Consider the following 27,485-nt stretch of genomic DNA (forward strand, 5'->3'; position numbering starts at 1 on the left):
AATGTCGGGTTAATCAAATGGATTCAGGATTGGCTGACTAGTAGGTATCAGAGAGTTGTGGGCAATATCAAGGAAGCAGATGGTTACAAGTGGGGTTCCACAGGGCTCAGTACTGGGACCTGTATTGTTCAATCTTTATATCAATGATATTGTCAATGGATTGCAAGGGGACATTCAGTTGTTTGCAGATGATGTGAAGTTGAGAAGGGTTATCAGTAATAGTGCAGATGTGGCAGCTCTGCAAGAGGATTTGAATAAACTAGACAGATGGGCAAATAAATGGGGGTGTCAGTTCAATGCAGCAAAATGGTAAGTCTTGAGGTTTGGGATCCATCGATGGGAGGATGCATACTCGATTGGAGAAGCTGTACTGGAGGAGGTAGGGGAGACAAGAGATCTGGGGGTGATGTTTGATAGAAAACTGAAATTCAGGGAGCATATTGCAAAGGTGGTGAGGGTAACTCAGATGATTGCTGCAATACTGAGAAGGGAGCTGACCTGCAGAGATAGAAGTGTAATCATTCCGTTGTATAAGATCCTGATCAGACCACACTTAGACTATTGTTCTCAAATTTGGTCCCCATGATTTGAAGGAAGATAAATTAACTGTGAAAAGGGTGCAGAGCTGGATAACAAAGGTGGTTTCAAGACTGTACAATATGAGTTATGAGGATCGACTGAGGAAATGTGGACTGCAGAGTTTGGTGGATAGAAGAAGGAGAGGTGATATGATCGAGACTTTTAAACTGTTGAGAGGCAGTTATGGGTAGATATTGGAGAGTTCCTTCACTTGGTGGAACGGTGGGAAGGAGCGATGATAAGGGGCCATTCCTGGAAGTTATTACAAAAGGAGACTGTGTGCAAGAGGGTAAGGAGTGATTTCTTTGGGTGGAGGGTGGTTGAACCTTGGAATACATTGCCTGAGAGAGTGGTTGGAGTGAGAATGGTTAATGGGTTCAAGGAGTGGTATGATAAACTTTGTATTTCCTAAAAACGACCTCCCAAGATGAGTCTTTTGACTCCATGGAGGCCTGGATAATAATAATAATTATTCAGTGAAATATTAGAATAATGTATTTAAGTTATTCAGATTAGATATAGAAACTTTTCAACGACTATTAATAGAACAAGGAAAACAAAGGAAACTTAGGAAAACAAAGGAAACAAATGCTTGCTAACTACACAGGCATGTCTGAATTTTTAAGTATTATTAAGTATTATGTAACTTAAATATTAAGTATTTTTAAGAATTTTTAAGTTTTTTTTAGTATATTACAGTTTTAGATTGAGAGTTACCTGTGAGGAATCAAGTTTGCATATAGGACTAGATATCAACAATTCAGTATAGATACCATGTTTATGAATTTTTGGTTCTTCATATCTTCTGTATGGTTTTTTTATAGTTTTATAGTTTTTATATATTAACATGCTAAGCATGTTTACAAATTCTTTGAGCCAAGGTGTAACTTTTTTTTTTCCCAGTAATGAAAGAACTTTTTTTTTATTCATTAGTGGAATCTTGATCTACAGAAACGATCTCTTAGAAGAGTATGGATTTTTTTTTATTGTTGTATTTTGTTTCATTATAGAAGTAGCATTCTCTTTATCTGCTTTGGTTTATTATTTGGACTGTTATTTGTAATATTAGTTAGCTTGTTATTTATTATTATTTTTTTTTAAAGACTTCTGTTTCTTCCTATGGAATATTGCTTTTGAAGGATTTGAATTTAGTCAGGATGTTTGTTACATCCAAATGAATATAGTTGTTGGCCTGTTAAAGATGGTAAATTGTATATCCCATGTTTGACATACATCATTATTTCCAGTTTCTTTACTTACCTGGGTGTATTATGGCAAAGTTATGACATCGACTGAGCATGTTGGCTACTTCTTCCATTAAAGTTGATAATGTTAAAGTTCACAACAGCATGATCCTCACATAGCTGTGATCAATGCACTGTACATTGTTTAAGGATTTAAAATTGCATTAGTTATTATTAGTAATAAGTAGTAGTTACTATTACAATAGTAACTTATTATTATTACAGTGATTTAGATTATTTCATCTTACACTTTCTGAGATTTTTTAAAATTATTTATTTATTTTTAATGGATAACCCATCCATAGGAAGTTGGTCAACCTATAGTACACTAGTATCATGGATAGGCAAGATACACACACACACAAAGGTATAGTACCATACAAATGTTTGCTAACTATGCTAACAGAATAGCAGATAGACATTTTATGTGTGAAGCAGAGATATATATTATAAGTATATTATGCATAAATTCAGCTTTTCTAAATTTTACATTGGCAGTCAATGTATTTTTGATTAAATAATTATTAAAAAAAAATAACTATAGTCACAGTTGCTTTCCAAATGTTTAAAAACTCAATTCTTTCAAAATTTTGAATTTAAGTTTCATCATCTTAAACTAAAAATATTTTAATTAAAAACTGTTATTGAATTAAACAAATGTATAAATAAAGCTATATTCAGATGTAAAGTACTGAACATTTAAATTTATATAAATTCATAAGTTACATAATGCTAAACATTGTTCACTTTAATTTTTTTCACATTTAACAGTCAATTCAAGTTATTCAAGAAGATCAGGATGAAAAAATACAGTGTAAAGTTAATGACTGTGATACAACCACTCAAGTAAAAGCAAAACTTCTTGATTCTGTTTATAAGAATACTCCCTTTTCTCTTCGTCCATCCATACATGATGTTGATTTAGGTGAGTAAAATGGTAGAAATTTTTAGCCTTTCATAGTCTTGTCTTTATAATTCATAGTCTTTTATACTGCATTTAACTTTCAAGATTTTATGAATAGACATCTAAATAAATAATTTCTTAAGTTACATATACAAATGAATTGACTATATATTAGTATATATGTTTGTATATGGTTTAATGTAGGAAAAAAATAAGCAGCTTTTTTTAAAAATCTTGATGAACATAATAAAAAGATTATTTGTGTTTATAGCTCCCCCATTAACGATATACACTAGATACTCTCGGTATGAGATTTTCAATTTGAATCCCTTTTAATTTCTGTAACTTTTTAGCTTTTGATGTGATTTTTCCTGCATATGTGATGTCATAGTGACATCTATGACATCACAGTTAACTGAGAATATTGTGTGATCCAGCAGTTTCTTTAGTCTTCAGATGATCATAATACTGAAGCAGTTTCTAAATTCTATAATCCAAAGGAATGTTGCAAAGTATGTGTACAAATGAATGCCAGAAGCATCAGAAATAAAGGGGAGGACATTTTGTGCAGTCAGCTCAACTTGGCTAAATAATTATTGTCATTAGTGAGATAGAAAGTCATTGATGGATAGAAAGTAAGGGATACATATTGTAATTTCGGGGGGGGGGGGGAAGGAATAGGACAAGAAGAGAGGGGGGGTAATACTGATGATAGCTGAAGAATTCAGCCAGCAAAGATAGAAATTAAGAGGAGGATGGTCATTTGAGGCTATCAGTGTGAGGTCAACAGGATAAAATATATTGTTGTTTGCTGTATTGCACAGAAAGATGTGGATGCCATGCATTGGTAGATTAACACAATAAAGTGCAGGCCAAGCAATTATTATGGTGGACTTCAACTATGGAGACATACATTGGAGGAAAGAAAGGGTACATGGCAAGAGTGAAATTAATTTATATAGTTACTAAGGAGATAATTACCTGAAACAGCATGTGATGGAGGGGACTAGGGATTTGAGAGTGCTGGATCTTGTAATAGCATTAGAAGTATTGATAACCACAGTTGCCACATGGCCTCTGATCAGGGAAAGTGACTATGCAGTCTTGATCTGGGAAGTTACTAAAAACATGTGGAATTCTCTATCAAGAAAGATTATGAAATTGCAAAGTTGGTGATTATGACAAACATAGGGAGGCAGCTCTTGGAACAGTGTTATGGCATAAGAAGTTGCAAGTAAGGAATGTCAGTAGTGCATGGGAAGTGGTAGGGATTGTTTGAGAGAAGCAGTGTCAGACAGACTGTATTCCCTGGGTCAGGAGGATAAACCGAGTAGAGTTTAAATGTATGACTAGCAATATAAAGCAGAAGCTGGGGGGATATATTGTGGAGGGAATATAATGAAAAATGTAAAAAGGGATCAGCCTGTTTATAAGCATTACAAAGTGTGGGCAAGAAGGGTGATTAGTATGTTGAGGAGTGCTAAATCAGAATATGAGAAAATTAGCTAAGCAGATCAAAGAAAAACCTAAAGGTTTTTTTTTTTTATTATTTAGCAAGTAAGAGGAAGTATGATTATGGAAGAAATCAAGAAAATCACAGAAACAGAAGAAATGATTGACTTAGTAAGTGATCATTTTGTGAAGGTAATATCTGGGTGGAGATTTTGAATTTGTTGATGTGACAGAACCTGATGTGAGAATTGAGATAGCTGAACTGGAGGTGTTCAGCATGTTAGCCAGTATGCTATGAGAATGTATAAGAGAACTGGCATTGCCTTTTAGTTGCTTAAGTCCCAGCTCTGACAAAAGTTCCAAGGGAGTGGAATGAGGGTATAATAATTACATTACATGATTGTGGCTCTAAGACAAAAATTGATTACAGACTAATTATTTAATTCAGGAATGGGCAGTTAAGGTATTGGAAAAGTTAGTTAATGATAGAATTCAAACGGATGGATGGAATGTGAGATACTCTATTGTGGATGGCACTGTTTTGTAACAGTAGCTCCTGCCTTATTAATTTATTCACATTTTATAAAAGAATGATAGAAGCATTAGTAATGCAAATGGCTGCACCCTGATACTGCTGGACATTGCAAAGGTTCCTCATGTCATGGATGGGAATCAAATCTAGGTCTTTCCAACTAAATGGCTTCATGTATACCAACTGAGTTACGAAGTCAGTAAGATGATGAATGGATGGAAGAGGTGGCTGTGAGTGCTTCATCAGTGAATGAGTTCAAAGAGAAAGATAAGTATTGTGCAATGAATGGTTAGTCTCCTGCCATGAGTCTTTGACTCCATGGAGATGCCCAAGAATTATGACAATAATAGTCCTTATAAGGACTGGATTAAAGGGGCGAAGCAAGAATGCTTTTCATCTTTCCCTTTATCTGTAGAGAACTGTGTAGGGATAAGGTATTATTGAGCTATTAAAGCTCTGATCATGGCAGGAGAGTAACAACAATAGCCGAGCCTCAGTTAGAACTTCATTGGCTACAGCATTGCCATCCATTACTCTCCAAGGGTATTAATCACCACATCTCATGGTCGATTCTCCATCCCACCAGGTCTCAGACAATAATAATAGGACGCAGGACATATATGGCACAGAGGGTGAAGCTTGACGCTTTTCATATTCCCTGTTGTCTGTTTCGGGAGTAGTGATGGGAGAGATTTGTGAGCTATTTTAGCTTGTCCTGAGTGGGCAGAGGTGGTTATTCGTCGTTGGGTGTTAGGATGGCTTTCGGTCTTTTATGTTTCCAGTGGTCATTAACGTCATAGCTTCCGGCTTGCTGTATTAGTTGGTTTGGATGCGTAGATGTCTTCATAAAGAATTTCTCTGCTAGGGAGCATAGTAATGGAGAGATGTAGGGGATATTTATGTCCTGGTGGATCTGGGCGTTCCTGATGAACCATGGGGCGTTCAGAATCATTCGCAGGCATTTGTTCTGTAGTCTTTGTAGCTTGAGGATGTTTGTCTTGCAGGTATGGCTCCAGGCTGGGGAGGCATATATGACTGTGGGACAGATCACTGTCTTGTACAGTAGTATTTTATTTCTTGAGCTTAGTTTGCTGTGTCTGTTGATCAAGGGATATAGCTGGGTGATAACTTTTGAAGCTTTGGTGCATGTGCTCTTGATGTGGCTGTTGAAGGATAATCGCTTATCGAGAAGTATTCCGAGGTATTTTGCTTCAGTTTTCCAGGGAATTTTAGAGTTGAACAGGGTGATGTCTCCTTTGGGGGATGCTCGTCTTCTTGTGAAGAGTATCGTTGTGCTTTTCTGGGGGTTTAATTGTAGTCGCCAGTCTTTAAACCATTTTTCTAGATTCAGGATGGTGTCTTGTAGTTTTTTGGTAATGAGATGTGGTTGGCGAGATCTGGCTAGAATAGCCGTGTCATCTGCATAAAGGGCGATGGTAGATGTAAGAGGATTTTGAGGGATGTCTGTCATATAGATGTTGAACAGGATCGGGGCTAGCAGTGATCCTTGAGGAACTCCAGCGAGGATTTTCCGTTGGGTTGAGACTGTTTCATTGATTTTGACTTGCATCCTCCTGTTGGAGAGATATGATTTGATCAGGTGTATTATGTTTAGTGGAAGGTTAGCGATGATAAGTTTGTAGAGGAGGCCTTGGTGCCAGATCTTATCGAAGGCCTTTGAGATGTCTAGGAAGACAGCTCCAGTGTGTTGATTCCAGTTAAATCCTGTAGTGATGTATTCTACCAGTCTATGGATTTGATGGGTGGTGCTGTGATTTTGATGGAAGCCAAATTGTTCTTCTGGAATGATATTTAGTTGGTTTACATGATCTTGGAGTCTGATGAGGATGATTTTCTCAGCTATTTTCCCTAAATTGGATAGCAGGCTGATGGGACGGTAATTTTCAGGTAGGTGTGGGTCTTTGCCTGGTTTGTGAATTGGGATGATGTCAGCTATTTTCCATGACTGGGGGAAGTGCTTCCATTTGAGGATGGAGTTTATGATGTTTGTGAGATGTGCTATGGCTTTGCGTGGTAGTGCCTTGATGACTTGGTTAGTGATGCCATCAGGACCTGGGGCTTTTTTGATCTTGAGATGGTTGATGATGCCGATTATTTCGGTAGGTGAGGTAGGCATTATAGGACTTGGATTGACATCGGGATGATTTACTGTGAACCTGACTTTACAGTGTAGCAGGGGAGTTGTAGGTGGCGTAGATTTTAAGTCTTCCAGTTGAATTTGTGTGGACTTCGACACTGGTGAGTTCTAGGTTGGGGGAGTGAGTATTTCATTGTGCCTGATGCAGTTCTTGATAAGTATGGCTGTACCACCACCTCTGTAGTCCAGTCGGTCATTTCTATATAGTGTATAGCCTCTCAGTTTTGGATTGTCTGCAGGTCTTAGATGAGTTTCATTAATTAGGATGACGTCAGGGTTGTATCTGTGAGAGAATTCTTGAAGCTCCAGTGTCTTGTTCTTTAGGCCATTGGCGTTCCAAGCGGCGATCTCTAGTGAGTCTGGGAGTAATCTAGTTTTATTGATTAACAAGCATTGATAATATGGTTTGAGTTTCTTTTAGAAATCTTTTTGTGGAGTTTGGTGAAGGGTTTGACTTACTGAAGTCTTGAAGCATGTTTGCCAATGAGGCTGTGATGACTTGTAATGTTTGGAAGAATTTGGTCCTGCTGGATATCTTTGGATGAGCGGGCTACTTCGGCGTATGTCCTGCTTTGATGGTGGCTTTCCAGACTGTTGGTATTTTCCATTTGTGAGAGCTGGTATTTTGTTGTCTTTTGTTGGATGTCAGGCAACTGGGGAACCGTCAACTCTGGTGCCTGTGGGCAGGGTTGAGAGATCTGTTTCCTTTTGTTGTCTGTTTTATTCTTAGGGTAGTGACTGCAGCCTCTGTCGTTTGCCGGGTGGGGGCCCCGCAGTTCGCGCATTTGGCTGGTGAGATCCTGGGTTTTGAGCAGGTTGCTGTGGGGTGGTTTTGCCCACATTTGAGGCATTTGTAGTCTACTCTGCAGAGTTTCTGTGCGTGTCCGTACTTCTGACATCTGTAGCACTGGCCTGACGAGGCTCTTTTTCTTAGTGGTTCTGTTGTGATTTTCAGACCACAGATCATTGTTAAGTTGTATATGTTCTTGTGTGTGTTGGGTATCTCAACGAGTACTAGGGGCATTGGACTCTTGTCAGCCCATAGCATTCTGCTAACCTTGACAGGTGGGAGATTGTGGAAGTAGAGGTCTTCAGTAATTTCATCTGTGCAGATGTTTTCTGTTACTCCCCTGAGTACAACTTTTAGGTTTTTCTCTGACTTCAGTGAGTAAGTATGATATTTAATATTTGACTCGTCCATGGTTTTTGTGAGGAGTCTGTAGTCACCTACTGTGGTAGGCTGGATTTTAACTCCGTCATCTACGTTTTTTGCCCATGAATAGGCAATTTGGTGGTTTTGCATAATAGGCCTAAGGGCCATCCAACGTTCTTTTTCCATAGAACAATTGGAGGAACTTTTTCGTTGTTGGGTATGGGGAGGTCAGTGTTGGGGGTAACTTCTTCCATCCCCTCGTTTATCTGAGTCTCCGCTGTTTTACATTTTTTCCCGTGCATGGGTTTCTGTATCATGTTTTGGAGTGGGAGCAGAGATTATCAGGTTCATCTTCCCCTGATATTGAGTTGTCCCCTTCTGTGAAGTCGTCTGTCGCTGAATATAGGTTTAGAAACCCTGGCCACTCTACCTCAAATTTCTTCAACAGTTTTTTGAGGAGATCGAGCGCCAGCTTCTTATCCAACGATTGGATAAAGTCATCGGGACTTAAACTGGTCATGTTTAAAATATTCAAATATATGCTTACCTGAGGTGGATCACAAGGACTTCCGTATAGCGTATAAACACAAAATATAACACACTAAAGGACTATCGTGAGACCACAATCACTAATTAACAACACAGTCATCAGCTACTTGTTTACTTTCGCTTTCCGCTTATATCAAAAATCTTAATCAACACTTCGTATTATTCATAACGACTATCAAAATCACTGATCATATAAATAAACACCTTGCAACCGCCATCACGCACCAGCACCATCTCCGACAATAATAATATTTAGTTTTACATTATTAAATACTAATGTGATGACAGGTATTGTGTGGTGTATTATGAGTACATGCTCATTTTGCATTGTAATAAAGTATAAGAGGTTCTAAAAGCTTTTCTTTCATAAAGGAAAGCTTTTATAAATTGTTAAAAAGTTTTCAGCATTCATTTGATCAAGAGCTGAAAGTTTATATTCGATCAGATCAGGAAAACTAATTATTTTAATTTTTTTTTATGATTATGCAAAGCTTTTTCTGTATCAGATTTATTCATTTTTAAATAATTTTAGAAATACAATGTGATGGAAATTAGCTCTAGGTTAGTCACTTAAATATTTTTGGAATACCTGACAGTTTTTTTTTCATACTTTTTAGAATGGCGCCATGGAAGGGGTGGACATTTAACTCTAGCAGATGAAGATCTCACAACCAAAACAGTCAATGGTTGGAGGAGATTAAATACGTTACGTCACTATGGTGTAAAGGAATCAGCAGTTATGAGCCTAGTCACAAAACAGAATGATAGCTTTAGTTCTAACTGTAAGTATTGCTGTTTGTTAAATAATCAGGGGTTTCTGAACTGTGATCTGTGGGTGTGAACTAGCTTGCAAGCAAAAAAAAAAAGAAAAAAAGTTCATTATTTTATGAACAACTCTAGTTTCAAATTCTTTAAAAATCAGTAACTGTTTCAGTCGTAATTAGCATTTAACCTGTTAATTCAGAGAAATTAACTCTACAGTCACTTTTCAAAAAGTTTGGACCCCAGTTGTTAAATAAAGTTTTGTTTCCTTATTGTAATTTTTTTGCAATCATATTGTAATCAGAGATTTTGTTCATTTAACTGATATTATAATATATTTGTGTATTTATAATATTTATATAAGTTCAGTAACTTTGATAAGCTGATCTCTATATTTGGTTATTGTTTTTCAAAATGCTCAGATGATGTTTTCTTATCTTCACAGTGATAATGGCAGAAAGGATACTGTGATACTTGATACATTTTCAGTATTATTATTATTATTATTAAGAGAGACCTCCAGGGAGTCAGGGACTCATCGAGGGAAGCTACATGTTACTCACACCAGCTATCATACTTATTCTTGAATTCATTCACACTGCTTGCACATAACACATCTCGTGGCAATCCATTCCAATCATGCACCACCCTATAAGAGAAAAATCTATCCCTCATCCCCCCTTCTTAACAGAATTCATCCTCAGCTTACAAGGATGTCCTCTTATCTCCTTTCCCCACCCTCCATAAAATGAAAAATCCATCAGCTAAAATCCTGTATGACCCTTACAGAAGTTTGTATGTCTCAATCATATCACCCCTATTTCTCCTGTTTTCTAGTATCTGCAGTCTACAAATTCCCAATCTGTCTTCATAATCAGTATTCCACAATCCTGACATCATTTTTAACACTCTCTCCACTGTATCAGAATCACAATGGAAACCAGGAGACCAGACCTGCGCACAATAGTCCAAGTGAGGCCTTATCAAGGCCTTGTAAAGAGGCAAAATGACGTTCTTATATTTACGTGTTAAAGTTCATTTCAGCATTGCAATTATCTTTTGAGTTGTATTTGCAATCTTTGCTACATGGTCCCTGAACTTCAACTTGCTATCTACTAATACTCTAAGAGTATTAGTAGATAGCAAGTTTGAGAAACAGGGTTTCTCAAATTTTTCCTACTATGGAACACTTCACAAATCCTGAAATTTTAACTGTATAAATTTAAACAAGAGAAAGTATTAATTAAAAAAAAACAAAGCAGAACTATTTTCTCTGGAATATGTGGAGAAGAACCATTTTCCATAATAGAGATCATTTCAGACCATTTCTGTTCAGATTCACATGATGAAGTAAGGTTACAACTCTCTTTGTATGAATGCTCCATGAGGTAATTACTTTTGTGAAGGACCTTAATCTTTTTCCAAAGGACTTGATGTTTTGGTGGAGTTGACATGTTCTGCAAGTCGCAACTGTTCCAGCTCATAAATTTAAGGTAATCAAGATGTGCATTATGATAACCAGAACTGGCATGAAATTTGATAGACTCCAGGGGTGGCTAAAGACAGATGATTTCCTTTGCTGAGCTTTAAAAAAAAAAGAAGCAAAATCTTGTTGATAGGATGAAAGGACCTGTAGATTAACATTTACAAAAGTTATCTTATGGAATGTTTATAGCTATCAGAATGGACAGAAATGATGGTTTGAAGTTATCCCTATTATGGGAAATAGCTCTTCTCCACACAATCTGTAGTTAGGACCATAATGTATTTTAGGCTGTGCCACTCTGTATCATGTATGAGTAGTTTGCACATTTTCATTATTGATTTTTTCTTTGTTTAATTTAAAAGTAATTTTGAAGATTCTCTTAGATGCTAGGGTGAAAATTCTATGCTAAATAAAGTTTCATATAAGTTCTTCCATAGTTATTCATTATTTACTTTATTATGGCTTACATTCCAATTTGTCATTTTATTATAGAACTTTTTTTCCCTTTCAAGCTTCTTCTAACCTTTATTAGAAAGGGTAGCAATCTCACATTGGGCATCAAAATTGATCTCCCACAGTCAGACAAAATCAGTCACAAACATCCATACATGATTTGAATTCTTACTCTGTTGGTTAAAGATGGATATAATAACCACTTCACCATCTAGGTGGACATTTACTGTCTTCCTGTCAAGAATTTCTGTGACTGACTAGAGTTCAGAAATTATATGGAACCAGATAGTTATCCTTTTGTTATCAAGAGCTATTTATTACTTTCAATACTTGAAATGCCAGGTTATATGTTTTTATTTACTAAAGGATAAATAATTATAGAATTGGTAATGGGAATGTGGATAACAGTAAAAGGAATACATATTTATGGTTTCCAAATTGAATTTCATTATGTTTTCATTAAAAAAAATATATATTTCTTTCAGGTACAGGTCATGCATCATTAAATTCTATTTCTCCTATCATGAGTAACAGTGATGTTGAGCAAGGAATAAGGTATTGGCATCTAGTCAAACCATTAGATGATCATTATCAGTGTAGAGACCACATGCATAAAGCCATTCCAGAGATCTTCCTCACTCGTTTATTGTCCACTAAGGTATGTATTGGGCAATATTTGTTGATTGTTTGTTTTTTCCAATAATTTTTCAATCAATTCAAAAATTATTGAAAAACAAGAAACTTATATATATATATATATATATATATATATATATATATGAAAATAAGACTTTTATTAACTTAGTATACAAGTCAATAAAAGCACACCCTTCACATAACGTTGTCAATGTGAAGGGTGTGCTTCATGACTCTTGACAAGATTAGCAATGTCATCATCATCATCATCATCAAATTCCTGCCATGTACCCTCAAGGGGTGTACAGGATATGACAGTACTACATGAAAAAATTACATCATTATTAACTTCCTATCTACAATTTTCCTCCAAATCAGTCTGTTACTTGTCAAGACTCCAACATTATCAGATCTTATATTTCTATCGTCTAAAGCACTTTGTACCGTATCAATCCACCTATATCTTGGTCTTCCTCTGGGTCGTTTTCCTGCCAACCTGGCAGAGAACACTTGTTTTGCTAATCTTTCCTCTCCCATTCTATTTAAGTGACCATACCATCTGAGATTAGCTCTGCTAACGCATTCCTGGATGCTGACAATGTCAAGTTCTTTCCTGATATCCTCATTTTTAATATGATATTGCCATTGATGCCATCTGTTCACGCCTCTAATCTTTCTCAGGACTCTCATATCTGCGGTCTCTAGTCTTTGGTCAAGTGTTTTACTTCTGACCCAGCTCTCAGATCCATAAGTTAAAATTGGTTTGAACACAGTCTTGTATACAGCTAATTTAGTGTTCCGACTAATTTCTTTCTTATTCCATATGAATTTATTCAATTGACTTCCCACGATACCAGCTTTGCTGATTCTGTTGTCTATTTCTATATTTAGTTTACCATCTTCAGTAAAAATTGTGCCTAAGTAGCTGAAATGTTTTACTTGTTCCACAGGTTCTCCATTCACAACACAGTTGACATTTTCAATGATTCTGCCTATTTTCATTGTCTTTGTCTTTTTATTGCTGACCTTCATACCATATCTATTACAACAGCTATTCAATTTAGTCAGAGAATCTTGCAGACTTGTAGCGGATTTATTTAGAAGTATAACATCATCCGCATAAAGCAAAGAGCTGACATTAACATCTCCAATTTTGATATCAGATTTAATACCACATTCCTTCATAATGTGATCCATATAGATAATGAATAACAGAGGGGATAATGTACATCCTTGTCTCACACCAGATTTAACATTAAACCATCTTCCTGTACTTCCTTCAATTCTAACTGCTGACTCACAACTCAAATAAAGACTAAGTATCGCTTGATATAATGCCCCATTGACACCATATAACTGCAGCGTATTGAATAGCTTCTCTCTTGGCACCTTGTCATATGCCTTTTCCAAATCGACAAAACTTAAATACAGATCTTTGTTATATTCCCATGCTTTCTCGACTATTTGTCGTAAAGTGAAGATCTGATCCTGAGAGCCTCTATTTGGCCTGAATCCAGCTTGTTCTTCACCAAGCTTTTCTTCCACAATTCTTTTCAACCGTTTCTCAAGTATACTTGCATAGATCTTGCCAGGAACACTCAGTAGGGAAATACCCCTGTAATTCTCACATTCAGTTTTATTTCCCTTTTTATATATGGGTACTATGAGAGCTCTACTCCAATCATCGGGAATTCGTCCCTCTGTCCAGGCTTTCTGAACTATGCAGCGCAGCCACTGTAAGACTCTTATACCACCATACTTCAGCATTTCTGGTCGAATATCATCTACTCCTGCTGCCTTTCCACATTTCAAGCCTTTGATGGCTTTTTCTACTTCAAGTATGGATATGTATTCCTGACTGCATGCCTGGTCAGTGTTTTTTATCACTGTGCTGTCATCACTGCTTGTTTCATTTAGCAGTTTTTCAAAGTAATTACTCCATACTTCAAGGATATCTTTTTCTCCTGTTTTCATTTCACCTTTATCATCTCTAATTCCTTTTACAGCACTCTTTCCTCCATTCCTAAGCTTCTTCAACAACCTCCAGAATATTTTGCCACCTTCTTGATATTTATTTTCTATATTCTTGCCAAAGTCCTCCCATGACTTTTGTTTAGCTAGTTTTACACACTGTTTAGCTTTCTTACATTTGTCTCTGTATTCTGTAAGAGTAAAAGCTGACTTATTTGCCAGGAACTTTTGATATGCTTTCTTCTTTTCCTTCACTGCCTCTTTAACATCCTATGTCCACCAGGGAGTTCTGATTTTTTTATCTTTGCACACAACCTCTCCACATGCCTCTCTGGCAGAATCAATCAATGTTTCCTTCAGAGTTTGCCACTGAATCTCCAAGGTTTGATTCCTGTTCTCAAACTCTTTCATTTTCTTTTCAATAATATTTCTGTATTTTAGTCTACAGTTTACATCTGAGAGCTGCTCAACTTTTATTCGCTTTAAAACTTTCTTACATGTTATTCTTTTCAATATGAAATTCAATTTTATCCTGCTCAAGACTAAATAGTGATCACTTCCAATTTCAAATCCTCTGTACACTCTGGTGTCCTGCACCAGGGAGAAAACATCACTATCAACAATAACATAGTCAATGAGACTTTTCTTATTCCTAGCCTCTTCTCTCCATGTGAATTTGTGCACATTTTTATGTTGGAACATGGTGTTAGTAATAACCAGTCCATGTCCTGAGCAGAAATCCAACAGATATTTGCCATTATTATTAGCTTTGCTCTTTTCTCCAAATTTTCCCAAAATATTTTTGTATGTCTCACAATCATTTCCTACTCTACTATTTAGATCCCCAACAAGGACCAACTTTTCCTTTTTCATTGTGTCAGTTGCTTTTTCTAAAGCCTCAAAAAATTCCTCCACTTCTACCTTAGTAGAACCTTCTGTGGGACCGTAGGCACAAATAAGTCTCATTGTCCAGTTCCCCATTCTCATATTTGCCCACATTACTCTACTTGAGACTGACTGCCATTCAAGAAGATTAGCCTCGTATTTTGTGTTGAATACTATGGCTACTCCTTCTTTTCCTTGATTGTTATTGCCTGAATATAACATTTTGTATTTATTGCTCAGAAAGATCTCACCAGTTTTGGTCTTTTTTGTTTCAGTCACCCCTATTATGTCGATCTGGTACTTATCTAATTCCTCGGCTAGCTCCATTTCTTTGCCATTCAGGCTTCTTACGTTGATAGTACCGATCTTTAACTCTGGTGATGTTGAGTTGGGGTTTGTTTTCAGATTTGTTCCAGTAGCTGACTTTTCGCTGTTCGCCCTGGTTCCCTGGCGAAAACAACGGGGGCCTTGTTTAACCGGGCGACGCCCCAGCCGGCATGAAATTTTTTCATGTTGTACCATCATTTTTTATTTTGGTTTAACCAATAAGAATACAATTTGGTCGGCTAAATCCCAAATTGCCAGCCCATCCTCGTTCGTTCAGTATCAAAGTAGATACCCAACAGGGTGCACCACGAGAAGGTGAGGATTGGACATTAGGTCAGAAGCCCTGGTCGGTTCTCCGCATTCCTTTAAAGGCTATGTGGAGGTCTCCTCTCAGTTATACAGCTTTGACCCTTAAGCACCCCGATTAGCAATGTTGGGTTCAAAATTAGTAAGTTTCAGCCTTAAATTGCCACGGAATTCTATATCTAGCTTATTTCTTTGTTTTGTTAAAATGGAATTAACATGGCTGAAACCAGCTTCAACCATGTACGAGCTTGGAAATGCAAGCAAAAAAGGAGAGTACCACTTCAGAAAGTTTTGGATATTTTTCTACAACATTAATATTCGTCCAAAAGTAACTTAAAGTCCTATTTTTAAAAAGTGTCTTAGCTTCAAGATCAACTGACAATTCAATAAGTTCATCTTGTAAGTTACATTCGATATTTTTAATATCTGCAGAAAATGGAGTGATTACCCAATCTGGAATGTGCATGTTTTTTCAAATTTTCATATTTTCATGACCTTGCTCCATCTTACAGGTCTTATTCATGTCACTGTTCCCACGATTCACTCTTAACTGCGTTGTCATTCAGGATGGAGGTAATCCAAGTTAACCGAATTAAATATTACCCGTACAATGATGTTTTATATTTTTCAATCGACCCCAAACAATGTTATATCGACCACTTTGGCGACCACTGCTCTAGATGTTAGTTTAAAGGTATTGTGCAGATTTTAATACATGCAATGTGGAAAAGAAAAAAGAAAGAAATTAGAGGTGATCTGTTATGTTTGTTTAAAGAATTTAGAACTAATAGCAGTAGTCTTAATTCTTCTCCCTTGATGAGTCTTTGGACTCCTTAGAGGTGTCACATAATAATAATGACATTCTGCTTTTTATAATAACCTACTTTTCTTTTTGCAAATTAAAGCATGTATAAATTAAAGCAGGCTTTTTCTGGCAGAAATCCAATCCCTTCTGCAAAACAGACATACTGATTATTGAAAACATCTTGATAGATTATAATAGATTATAGTGATAGAATTAATGAGTGGCTCATTTGAAGAATCAGAGGTCCATGCACAGTACGCTATGGGAAATCCAGACATAGTTGAGGAAGATAATTATTTTCTAAGTTATTAATTCAATAGTAATTCAGTATCATTATTTATTTATTTATATTGGAAAATATTGTATATTGTATTTATAATTACATTTCCACATCACATACATTTCTTAACTTTGAGCTGTAATTTTGAAATTTCTTTAAAATTAATCAAACACAATACAATAATTCTTTGGTGTACTAAGCACACGGAAAGCAATGCACTTCCTGTTATTCCTTTACTTGTTATTACTGTTGCCCCCCCATAGAATCCATAGATGTGCAACATACATATATCCTACTGGAAGCAAATTTATTACAGTGACATTTGCAATAAATTTGTTATCTGCTTGTTCTTCATATTTTGGGGCCTGCTATTTAGGTACATTGTAAGCTTGTGGCCCTTCCACTAGGCATCACTAGAATTAACTGTCCTCTCATTACCAAAATTTGGGTTATATATAGGCTGACCATACATACCGTTTTGAATGGGACAGTACCGTTTTTTCCATATTTCTCAGCCGTCCCGTCATTTTAATAAAAATGTCACTTTTGTCCTGTTTTTAATAAAACCTATAAATATACTTTAATATTGGTCGATCATAAATTATTATTCATAACCTATAATCGTATATCAATATCATGGATACCAGTAATATGTATAACCATGGAGTTGCATTGTTCGATACTAAATATCGATATCTGCAGTGATTTATTCAGAGAAAATAAAAAATGCATGTTAGCAACACTTTCGATTCACTGACGCGCCATCTATTCTGCTGTAGCATTAGTTTTTGTTTGCCTGTATGCTAACCGGTGGCTTTGTTATTCAATGCCGTTGGTTTAAATTTCATAATTTTAAAAGTTTCAAGTCTTATTTTTTAAACCTATCCTTGCATTGTCAAAGAGGTGAAACTGCAGTTTCAGTGACGATCTCCAGAAAGAATTCAAATTTATTAATCTGGACAAGATGTGTAGTGATGCAACAAAAGTGGTATGCCAACATTGTAATGTCTATATTTCTGCTGCTGATGGAGGCAAAAGCGACATCAATCAACATCTACTTAACCAGAAACATAAGGATGCTGAAAAGACTCCAGCTTCAGTTAAAAATATCAGCTCAGTTATGGTGAGACGTGATGATGATAGCGAAAGCGATAAAATTACAGCAAGTGAAGCTCTTGTTGCTTATCATACTGTGGGTCATGGCCAATGTTTTCGTGCAAATGACTGCTTGTCGACATATGAACCAAAATTTTCTTCAGCATACCAAATCAGAAGCAATAATTATCAATGTTTTATCATGCATATTGGGCAAATTAAAACTTTTTTAATCGTTTTACTTTTTCATGAATACAGAATATTACATGACGCCTGTCCCATTTTTGCCATCCCAATGTCCCGTTTTTGTCTCAAGGAAATATGGTCAGCCTAGTTATATATAAAAAAAAAGAGTCAAAGTTTTTAGAGTCAAAAGGAGACTGAATGTAAAAAAAACTACTACAAGACAACAATATTGTAAGAAAATATCAACTCGAACTAGATAAAAAAAAAATCCTGAAGGAACTACCAAAAACAGAATATAAACATTGAAGAGCATTGGTACAAATTAAAAGAAATAATATTAAAATCGGCAGAAAATACAATAGTTGTACCATAATTTTTTATTTTGGTTTAACCAATAAGAATACAATTTGGTCGGCTAAATCCCAAATTGCCAGCCCATCCTCGTTCGTTCAGTATCCAGGTAGATACCCAACAGGGTGCACCATGAGAAGGTGAGGATTGGACATTAGGTCAGAAGCCTTGGTCGGTTCTCCACATTCCTTTAAAGGCTATGTGGAGGTCTTCGCTCAGTTATACAGCTTTGACCCTTAAGCTCTCAGCTTAAGGGTCAAAAACCCCTTCAAAACCCTTTCAGCTCTCAGCTCTTTGCTTTATGCGGATGATGTTATACTTCTAAATAAATCCATTACAAGTTTGCAAGATTCCCTGACTAAATTGAATAACCATTGTAATAGATATGGTATGGTCAGCATTAAAAAGACAAAGACAATGAAAATAGGTAGAATTGTTGAAAATGTCAATTGTGTTGTGAACGGAGAACCTGTGAAAGTAAAACATTTCAGCTACTTAGGCACGATTTTTAGTGAAAGATGGTAAATTAAATATGGAAATAGACAACAGAATCAACAAAGCTGGTATGGTAGGAAGTCAATTGAATAAATTCATATGGAATAAGAGAGAAATTAGTCGGAACACTAAATTAGCTGTATACAAGACAGTGTTCAAACCAGTTTTAACTTATGGATCTGAGAGCTGGGTCAGAAGTAAAACACTTAACCAAAGACTAGAGACCGCAGATATGAGAGTCCTGAGAAAGATTAGAGGCATGAACAAATGGCATCAATGGCAATATCCTATTAAAAACGAGGATATTAGGAAAGAACTTGACATTGTCAGCATCCAGGAATGCGTTAGCAGAGTTAATATCAGGTGCTATGGGCACTTAAACAGAATGGGCGAGGAAAGATTAGGAAAACAAGTGTTCTCTGCCAGGTTGCCAGGAAAATGACCCAGAGGAAGACCAAGATATAGGTGGATTGATACAATACAGTGTGCCTTAGACGATAGAAATATAAGATCTGATAATGATAATATTGGAGTCTTGATAAGTAATAGACTGATTTGGAGGAAAATTGTATATAGGAAGTTAGTAATGGTGTAAATTTTTCATGTAGTACTACCATATCCTGTACACCCCTTGAGGGTACATGTCAGGAATTTGATGATGATGAAAATACAATAGGTTACAAAGAAAGAGGAAGTAAAAAAAGGATTGGATCTCAAATGAAGTAAAAAGGTTAGGCGATCAAAGGAAAAGCATGAAATTAATAAGAATAACTGGTTAGAAGAAAAATGAAAAATGTCAGCGAAGCTATCAAAATGAAAATAATCTCCATGGATTATATAAACAAATAGAACAAATTAGCAAGAGCAACAAAAATGATAATGATCAAAAACAAAGAGGGACAACTAATTGTAAGTAAAACAAAAAGAATGGCCAGATGGGAAGAATACTTTAGAAACTTATATAATAAAAAACAGCTCTCAGGTTATTACTATTCCAGCCACTGAAATGGAAGAGAAAACAAATATCTTTACTAAAGAAATAATAGCACATAGCATAGATAAACTTAAATTAGGAAAGCACCTGGTATTGATCAGATACATGCAGAATTCTTAAAAGCAGGAAAAGAACAACTTTTGGAACCATTAAAAACATTATTTGAAAGGATCTACAAAAATAAAGCAATACCTACTGATTGGACCAAGTGAATTATAACTCCTATATACAAAATAGGAGATAAAACAATGCAATAATTACAGAGGCATTAGCCTCCTCAGTATTCCAAGTAAGGTTTTTATGAAAGTACTCTAAAAACAAATTAAGCCATATATATATATATATGTTAATATATATTTATACACTTTCTACATTTATATATATATATATATATATATATATATAGAACTAACATCAGGAGAAGAACAAGCAGGGTTCAGACCAGGACAAAGCACAATTGATCAACTATTCACCTTAAGACAGCTAATTGAAATTTATATAGCAACTTTGGTTGTACGTCTTTTCTTAGACTTTCATCAGGCATTTGATTCAATCCATAAAAGAGAACTATGGAAAACTGTGAAAGAATTTGGAATTCCCAACAAAACCATAAGAATAATAAGAATCTATACGACAAATCTGAAAGTGCAGTATGAGTGGAGGATACCTTAATCAACTGGTTCCACACAGAGAGTGGAGTAAGATAAGGATGCAATCTGTCACCAGACCTGTTCAATCTTATAATGGAAGAAGCAACCGGTAAGGCCTTAAACAAAGAAAACTCTGGAATCAAAATATATGGGAAAACTATAACAAATTTAAAATTTGCAGATGACATTGCATTACAAGCACAGAAGAAGAACTACAATGAATTTCTGCTAAAACAAAGGAAGAATGTATAAAATTTGGATTAAACATAAATATAGACTAAATGAAAACTATGCAAATAGGAAAAAGAAACACCAATCTGAAAATTGAAATTGATAAACTCCTCTGAGGTAGGTGAAGTTTTCAGGTAGAAAACTTCACCTACCTCAGAGGAGTAATTGAGTACAATGGTGAAATTACAAAAGATATAAACAGACAAATCAGTCAAACTTTTGGATGACTTAATAAAATATGGAAGTCAAGAGACATCAAGCAAGTAACAAAAGTAAGAATCTATGAGACAATGGTCCTCCCATTACTCCTCTATGGAATTGAATGCTGGAATCTCAAAAAGGCTGAAGAGAAAAAATTATTAACTACTGAAATGGGTTGGCTAAGAAGATTACTTGCCATATCTCTGCTGGATAGACTAAGAAACGAAGACATAAATAAGGAAATGACTAAAACAAGAAATAACAATAATAGACAAAATTCAAGAAAGAAGACTGCGATGGTTTGGCCATGTGACCAGAATGGGAACAGAAAGATTACCAACTAAAACCCTGAATGCAATGATAGAAGGTAAAAGATCCAAAGGGTGGCCCAGAATTAGATGGATAGACAAAATAAAAGAACACCTGAAAACCAAATTTCAACAAGCAACACCAAACTGGACAGAATTGTCCAGTTTAGTGTCGGATTCTTTAGGGACAGACAAAAGTGGAACGAGTTCATTCAGCCTCATCATGATGATGGAAGAGAGTTGAAGAAGAAGAGAATTTAGTATACATGCAATTTACAGACAAAAAGTACTATTGGTGGCAGTAAATGGCATTGCATGTAGAATGCAGACAATGGCATTATGTGTGGATAGAGGTTTAAGTAGTGTAGATGTTAGGTTGCATAGAGTGGAGCACCCTTGCATGATGAGTCCTTGGATTCCTTTCAGGTGCCACATAATAATAATAATAATATTTGTCTATAGTGGGCCATTGAGCCTAATACACAAAACAAAATTAGATGGAACTAGAATACATGATATACCTATTATTTTTGAAAACACTAAAATAAATTGGAACAGAAATGATTTTAAAAAAATTCACCTGTTTAATGAGCAAGAAATGCCAGTAAAAGTAAAGAAATTGTCATATAAAATTCAAACCAACAATCAGCTTAATGCAAAATCTCTAAATAGAGAGAGATGGAAACTGGATATATTAATTCGTCTTGTGCTTAGTAGAAAATCAGATATCAGTAGTGTAGAAATAAATAAAAACAAACAAACAAACAAAAAACATTTGCTCATTATTGCTGTTATTCATTGTTGTTGCATTATGAAAACATTTTCAAAGCATAAATAAGATAAAATTCATATGTGTTTGCAGGTGTTATGCAAAAAAAGAGTGAAAAAAGAATTAACATATATATCCATAAAGAATGCTCACTAGGCCTCAAGGTTTCACATTTTATTTCTACTAAAATTAACATGCATACATAGCCCTAACATACACTTGTTGCTTTTATCTTATTTGCCTGCTGAATAGGTTATTGTTTTTACAATAGCAAAATATTAACAATATTAAGTAAATATTTGCTTAATTGCATACTTCTTGTGTTTGTCATAATTTACAGCTAAGCATATGATGAGTGGAAGCCTATATTTACATATACGCTTTCAGGCATATTATTGTTAACTTTTTTTAAATTTTATTATTTGTAGTTATTCAGCCCAGATGATATGTACTACTGATTTTCATTCTTCATTGCAGGGCACCGTCCAAAAATTTGTTAATGACTTCCTAACCACTATTCTAACTGCCAGCGATGCCTTACCTCCAGCAGTAAAGTGGTTATTTGACTTGTTTGATGAAGCAGCTCTTAGGCATGGTTTATGTGATCCAGAAGTTCCTCATGCATGGAAGAGCAATAGGTAAAAAAACAAATTTTATATCATTTAATGAGTATTAGAACTCTGCTTAATGGTTTTTATTTAAGCCAAACTAAATACATAGTTTGCATGTTTCATTCAATCAAGCTTTTGTCAGAAATTTTTGGTTCGATTTATAATAGGTGTTCCTATTAATATTATTATTATTTTGTTCAGCAGTAATTTAATATTTAGTAAGTTTTTTCTTTAATATTGTTCTGTTTTTGTTTAATTGTTAGTAAAACATAATCGTCTCATTTGTCTTTTTTTTTATATATATATAGAGACAACTCCAATATAACACAGTACTTCTACAACATGGTTTCACTCTAACACAGAGAATTGTGGTAATCCTTGCACAATATAGCTAGATAATTGCCTCACATAACATGATATTTTGAGCTTTTGTGCAGGGAAAACCCCATTATTATGTTGGATTTTCAACAATTCCATTCTTTTTTTTGTGAGTCCTTGCAGTTAATTGCAAGCAAGCAAGGAATGATTTTTAGGAAGGATAGACAGGATAGGAGAGGAGACGGTGTGCTGTTAATGATGTCAAATTTCTTAAATTCAATTAGAGTTGATACCTACGACTGCAGTACTAGTAACAATTCTTCTTGTGGCAGTGAGTTTGAAGCCATCTGGTGTGAGGTGGAGTCTAACAAGATTAAATACACAGTAGGGGGTTGTTACAGACCTGGTGGATCGGTTGCTAGTGACAAAGAAATGCATCAACAAATAAATACAATGGGTGTGAAAAGAGTAACATAATGGGGGACTTTAATTATCCAAACATTGATTGGGTAGTTATGAAATCGCATGAGAAGAATGAAACTGAATTTATTGCGCTGTTGCAAGAGAACTTCCTCAAGCAACACGTGACAGAAGGAACTCGAGGTCAAAGAGTGTTAGATCTGATTATAGTGTTGGCGGGGGGGGGTTCAGTTAAAGACATAACTATTCTGCCTCCAGTTGGTGACAGTGATCATGCATTACTCACTTGGAAAGTGGCTAAGTTTATGAATGTTCCATTTAGAAAAGGTTACATGCTGAACTACAAAGCAGGAAATTATGACCACCTGAGGGATATGCTGGGGTCTGTGCCATGGTATCAGTTATTGGATGGGAAGGATATCGACAGTGCATGGGAAGTATTTAAAAAATACTTAAATGATGCAATATCAGAATGTGTCCCTGGAGTTTAAAGAATAAACAGAGTAGAGTGAACTGGATGTGTAATCTAATTAATCAAGAGGTTTGTAAGAAAAATATGATGTGGGAATATTGTGTGCATAAGGATGATGTCAGTTATGATAATTATAACAGCAGGCCAGAAGAGTCACAAATGTTGTACGGAAAGCTAAGTCTGAGTATGAAAAAAAAACTGACTCTGCAAGTTAAAGACAAATCATAAGAATTCTATCATTATGCTGCAAGTAAAAGAAAGAATGAATTTGAAAGAATAACTCTACTGAATGCAGATGGTATGCAACTGACTGATGCAGAAGTGATTGTTCAACTAATCAGCAGCCATTTTGCTAAAAGCTATCAACCTGGTATATGTAACATTAAACTCACCATTATCTCTGCACAAACTGAATAAGAATTCTGCAATAGGAACTGATAGAGATTTTCCTTTTGGCAGCTCTGCTATTGCCTATATCACTTTACTTTTCATTATTATAGGTTCTTCAGCAAATTCTCTCCTTTCACATTTTTCTGTAATATGAATATCTTTCTTGAACATATCCTCTACATATTCTTTCCATCTTCCTTTTCAGTTCTTCTTCCTCCATCCAAATTTTTCCCTGAATTACTTTTTTACTATTCTAAATTTAGGGGTAAACTTTCCTGTAATTTCATTTATCTTTCTAAACAGGTCTCTTGTTCTTCCTATGATGTTACTTTCTTCAATTTCCCTGCACATTTTGTTTAGATGTTTTTGTTTATCTTTACTAGTTTGTCTCTGAAAATTGGTATTCTACTGACTAAATCTTTTGTTTTTTTTTCCCTGAAGTTTGCTTCTGTTATTTCAATAGTTTTTCTGAGAGCCATTTGCAGTTTTCTTTCTTGTTGATTTAGTCATTCTTCTTCTTCTTTGCATCTTCTATTACTTGTATTTTGTTTCTTCCCACAAAACTTTTCTTCTTAGCAGATATTGATGACACTGACCTTTACTACAACTTCTAATTTTGGGGAAAAGCTAATCTGAAGAACAAGATTAGTGACACCTTTATCCACCTTTGGGATTGATATTTTAGCTGTTGTCTGACATTGAACATAGGATGAGCAGGAGATGAATAGGGATTTTTTTCAAGTCTGCTTCTGTTAAAATCTCATAATTTATATCAAAATTTAAATCCTCAGTCATCACCATTCATATGCCACAAAAGTTCTCATTCTCATTAGTTTTGTGAGTTTTCAGGTGTTTCTTTGATCATCCTTCACATCTTGAATCATTTTACGCCATTGATGATGCTGAAAATACTTGACATTTTCATCTCTGGATAAATTATAAATATGCAATCTCTGATAGCATATTTATAATTTTACTTGCACCTTTTTCACTTTGCACAAAACATATTGACTTACTGATGAAAAACTCTTTCTCAACAAATATGCACCTTCTTTGTGAGACTTACATGAATTGTTGTAAAACAAATCACGCAAATATGTGTATACAGCATAAGAGAGTACAAACACAGTGGAATTTCTGTATTATCATAACCCTTAGGAAACCTGATGCTAAAGCATACAAGTATTCCTGGAACTTTATTATCATCATATAAAGTATACATTTAAACTTTTTAAGTTTATATTTGGTGTAATGCTAATAAAAGTTTTAAGTCTTGCATTCTTTCTAATCAACATTTATATTGTGGACAGAGGGAAAAAGGGATGTAGTTATTGTTATTTGATTAGTATTGATTAAGACTGAATTGTAAAGATATCATATTCTCTTACAAATTGTTTGAAAGAGTACAGTAGATTTAATGAGAATAATGAAAATATGTAATTTTATTAAATCATGTTTAGTCAGAGATCTCTAATTTGTAACAAAACAATGCTGTAAATGAATCTTATTGTTAATAGCTGTGTGATGTGATTTCTACAATGGAAGTGGTTTTGAATTTTTTTAAAAATTTATTTCATATACATGTATAATAAACTTTTATGTAGATAATGAAAATTTGTATATATCAGCCAGAACCCTTTATGCCAAGGTTAAATAACTGGTACCTCAGTATTCTCTGAACTATAAATGTAGTCAGCTTGATTTTATGGAAAACTCAGGTGCTGAGTAATAACAGAAAAATCACATCATACTGAAACCAGTATTAAAATTGTTAAAAAAAAAATACCAGTTTCAGTTTCTTGATCACATCACACTATAATAGTAAGGTTTTTATTAGTTATTATTTCTAATTAGATTATTTTAATTTCAATCCAGATGAAGCACATTTTATTTTTTTCCCTTTTCACTTTTTTAGTCTTCCACTGAGGTTCTGGGTAAATTTTATAAAAAATCCTGATTTTATATTGGACATACATAAAACACCAGTAGTGGATTCCTGCCTATCAGTTATAGCACAAACTCTCATGGATGCATGTTCCACATCTGAACATCGACTAGGCAAGGTAATAATCAGTCAGTGTTTTATTTTTCATCCGAGTATTTTAAATCAGAATAAAAGTAGTCATATGTTTTACAGTTCAAATACTTTTCTAACAGTAACTTTAAGAGATTATATAGTAACATTAACATTTTTATTCTCTTTTTAAGAAGATACATTCCTATTGGTAATGTAAATTTCCTCTTTTTAAGCAGTTGAAATTGGAAAGTTCTTTGACTTTACTCGTAGAATTTTATACCGCCAAATCAGGTTATTTATCTCACCAGAATAATATATATTTCTCTTATAAAATAATAATTCCAATTATTATTATTATTTATGGCATCTCCATGGAGTCTGGAGACTCATCGCGGGAGACCTAAATGAACCATCATGCACACGAATCCTCTACTTGAATACATTTCACTGTCATGAGAACTCGCAACTAATTTTGGCAATCCATTCCACTCTCCACGCAAAAAAATCTGGTTTGCACATCCCCTACTAACCACACTCTTACACAACTTCTACAGATGACACCTGGTTCTCTGACTATTTGTCATATATTGAAAAATTTCACTTGTATAAATTTTATACAAGTGAAATTAATATTATTAAAAAATTTAATATCTTAAATTTTTTTCTATCATGTCCTCTTTTTATCTGATGGTGACAGAGAAAAAGACCTGTCACCATCTTGGTCACTTGTCTCTGTATCTTCTCGATCACCTCCTAGTCCCTAAGAAACCCTGGTGACAAAAATCTGTATGCAGTAGTCAAGATGTGGCTGAATCATAGCTTTATAAAGAGGGATAATAACTTCCTTATCTTTACTTGTTAGTGTTTTTCAACATCCAAGTAATTCATTCAGCTATTTTACCAACTTTTGCAATATGTCCTCTAAACTTTGTCCACCATTATCCCCAAGTCCCTAGCCTGATCAATTTCCTGCAAACTGATACCCTCAATATGATATACCATATGCAACCTTTTCAACCCGAAGTGCATAACCTTGCATTTTGCAACATTAAATTGACAATCATTATCTTTTGCTCACAGTACCAATTTATTTAAATTGTCCTGCAGGATATCTACATCATCTTTATCAATTATTGCTCTCCCCAGTTTTGCATCATCAGCAAACAACTGAATCTCCTCCCCCCTTAAATCTTTCTCTATGTCATTGATATACAAATTAAAGAGCAGTGGCCTACTGAACCTTTAGGTACTCCACTAGTCACCATCATTTTCCTGGACTCCACTCCACCATATACTACTCTGAGAACCTTGAGGTACTCTACTAGTCACCATCATTTTCCTAGACTCCACTCCACTATATACTACTCTCTGTCTGTCAGCCCCCTCCCCCATCCATGCTACTAGGCTCATATCTATTCCCATTTGCTCCAGCTTTTGTAATAGTTTTTCCATGTGGTATTTTCTGTCAAATGCCTTGGCAAAGTTGGTGTAGTCA

General features: G+C 35.1%; 1 protein-coding gene across 1 annotated transcript in view; it reads left to right on the forward strand.

The window, feature by feature from the left end:
* LOC150108313 (plexin-B-like) overlaps positions 1–27,485 on the forward strand; it is a 352,329-nt gene that overhangs the window by 302,848 nt on the left and 21,996 nt on the right. Inside the window, exons 29-33 of the mRNA XM_090415739.1 lie at positions 2,595–2,748; positions 9,189–9,353; positions 11,758–11,930; positions 22,240–22,400; positions 25,889–26,036. Coding sequence (XP_090271865.1) covers positions 2,595–2,748; positions 9,189–9,353; positions 11,758–11,930; positions 22,240–22,400; positions 25,889–26,036 — 801 coding nt within the window. The remainder of the gene's footprint in view (positions 1–2,594; positions 2,749–9,188; positions 9,354–11,757; positions 11,931–22,239; positions 22,401–25,888; positions 26,037–27,485) is intronic.

This window comes from Typopeltis vanoorti, chromosome 3 (assembly GCF_054136105.1).
Source record: "Typopeltis vanoorti isolate ZY-2024b chromosome 3, IOZ_Tvanoo_1.0, whole genome shotgun sequence".
In the NCBI taxonomy this organism is placed as follows: Eukaryota; Metazoa; Arthropoda; class Arachnida; order Uropygi; family Thelyphonidae; genus Typopeltis; species Typopeltis vanoorti.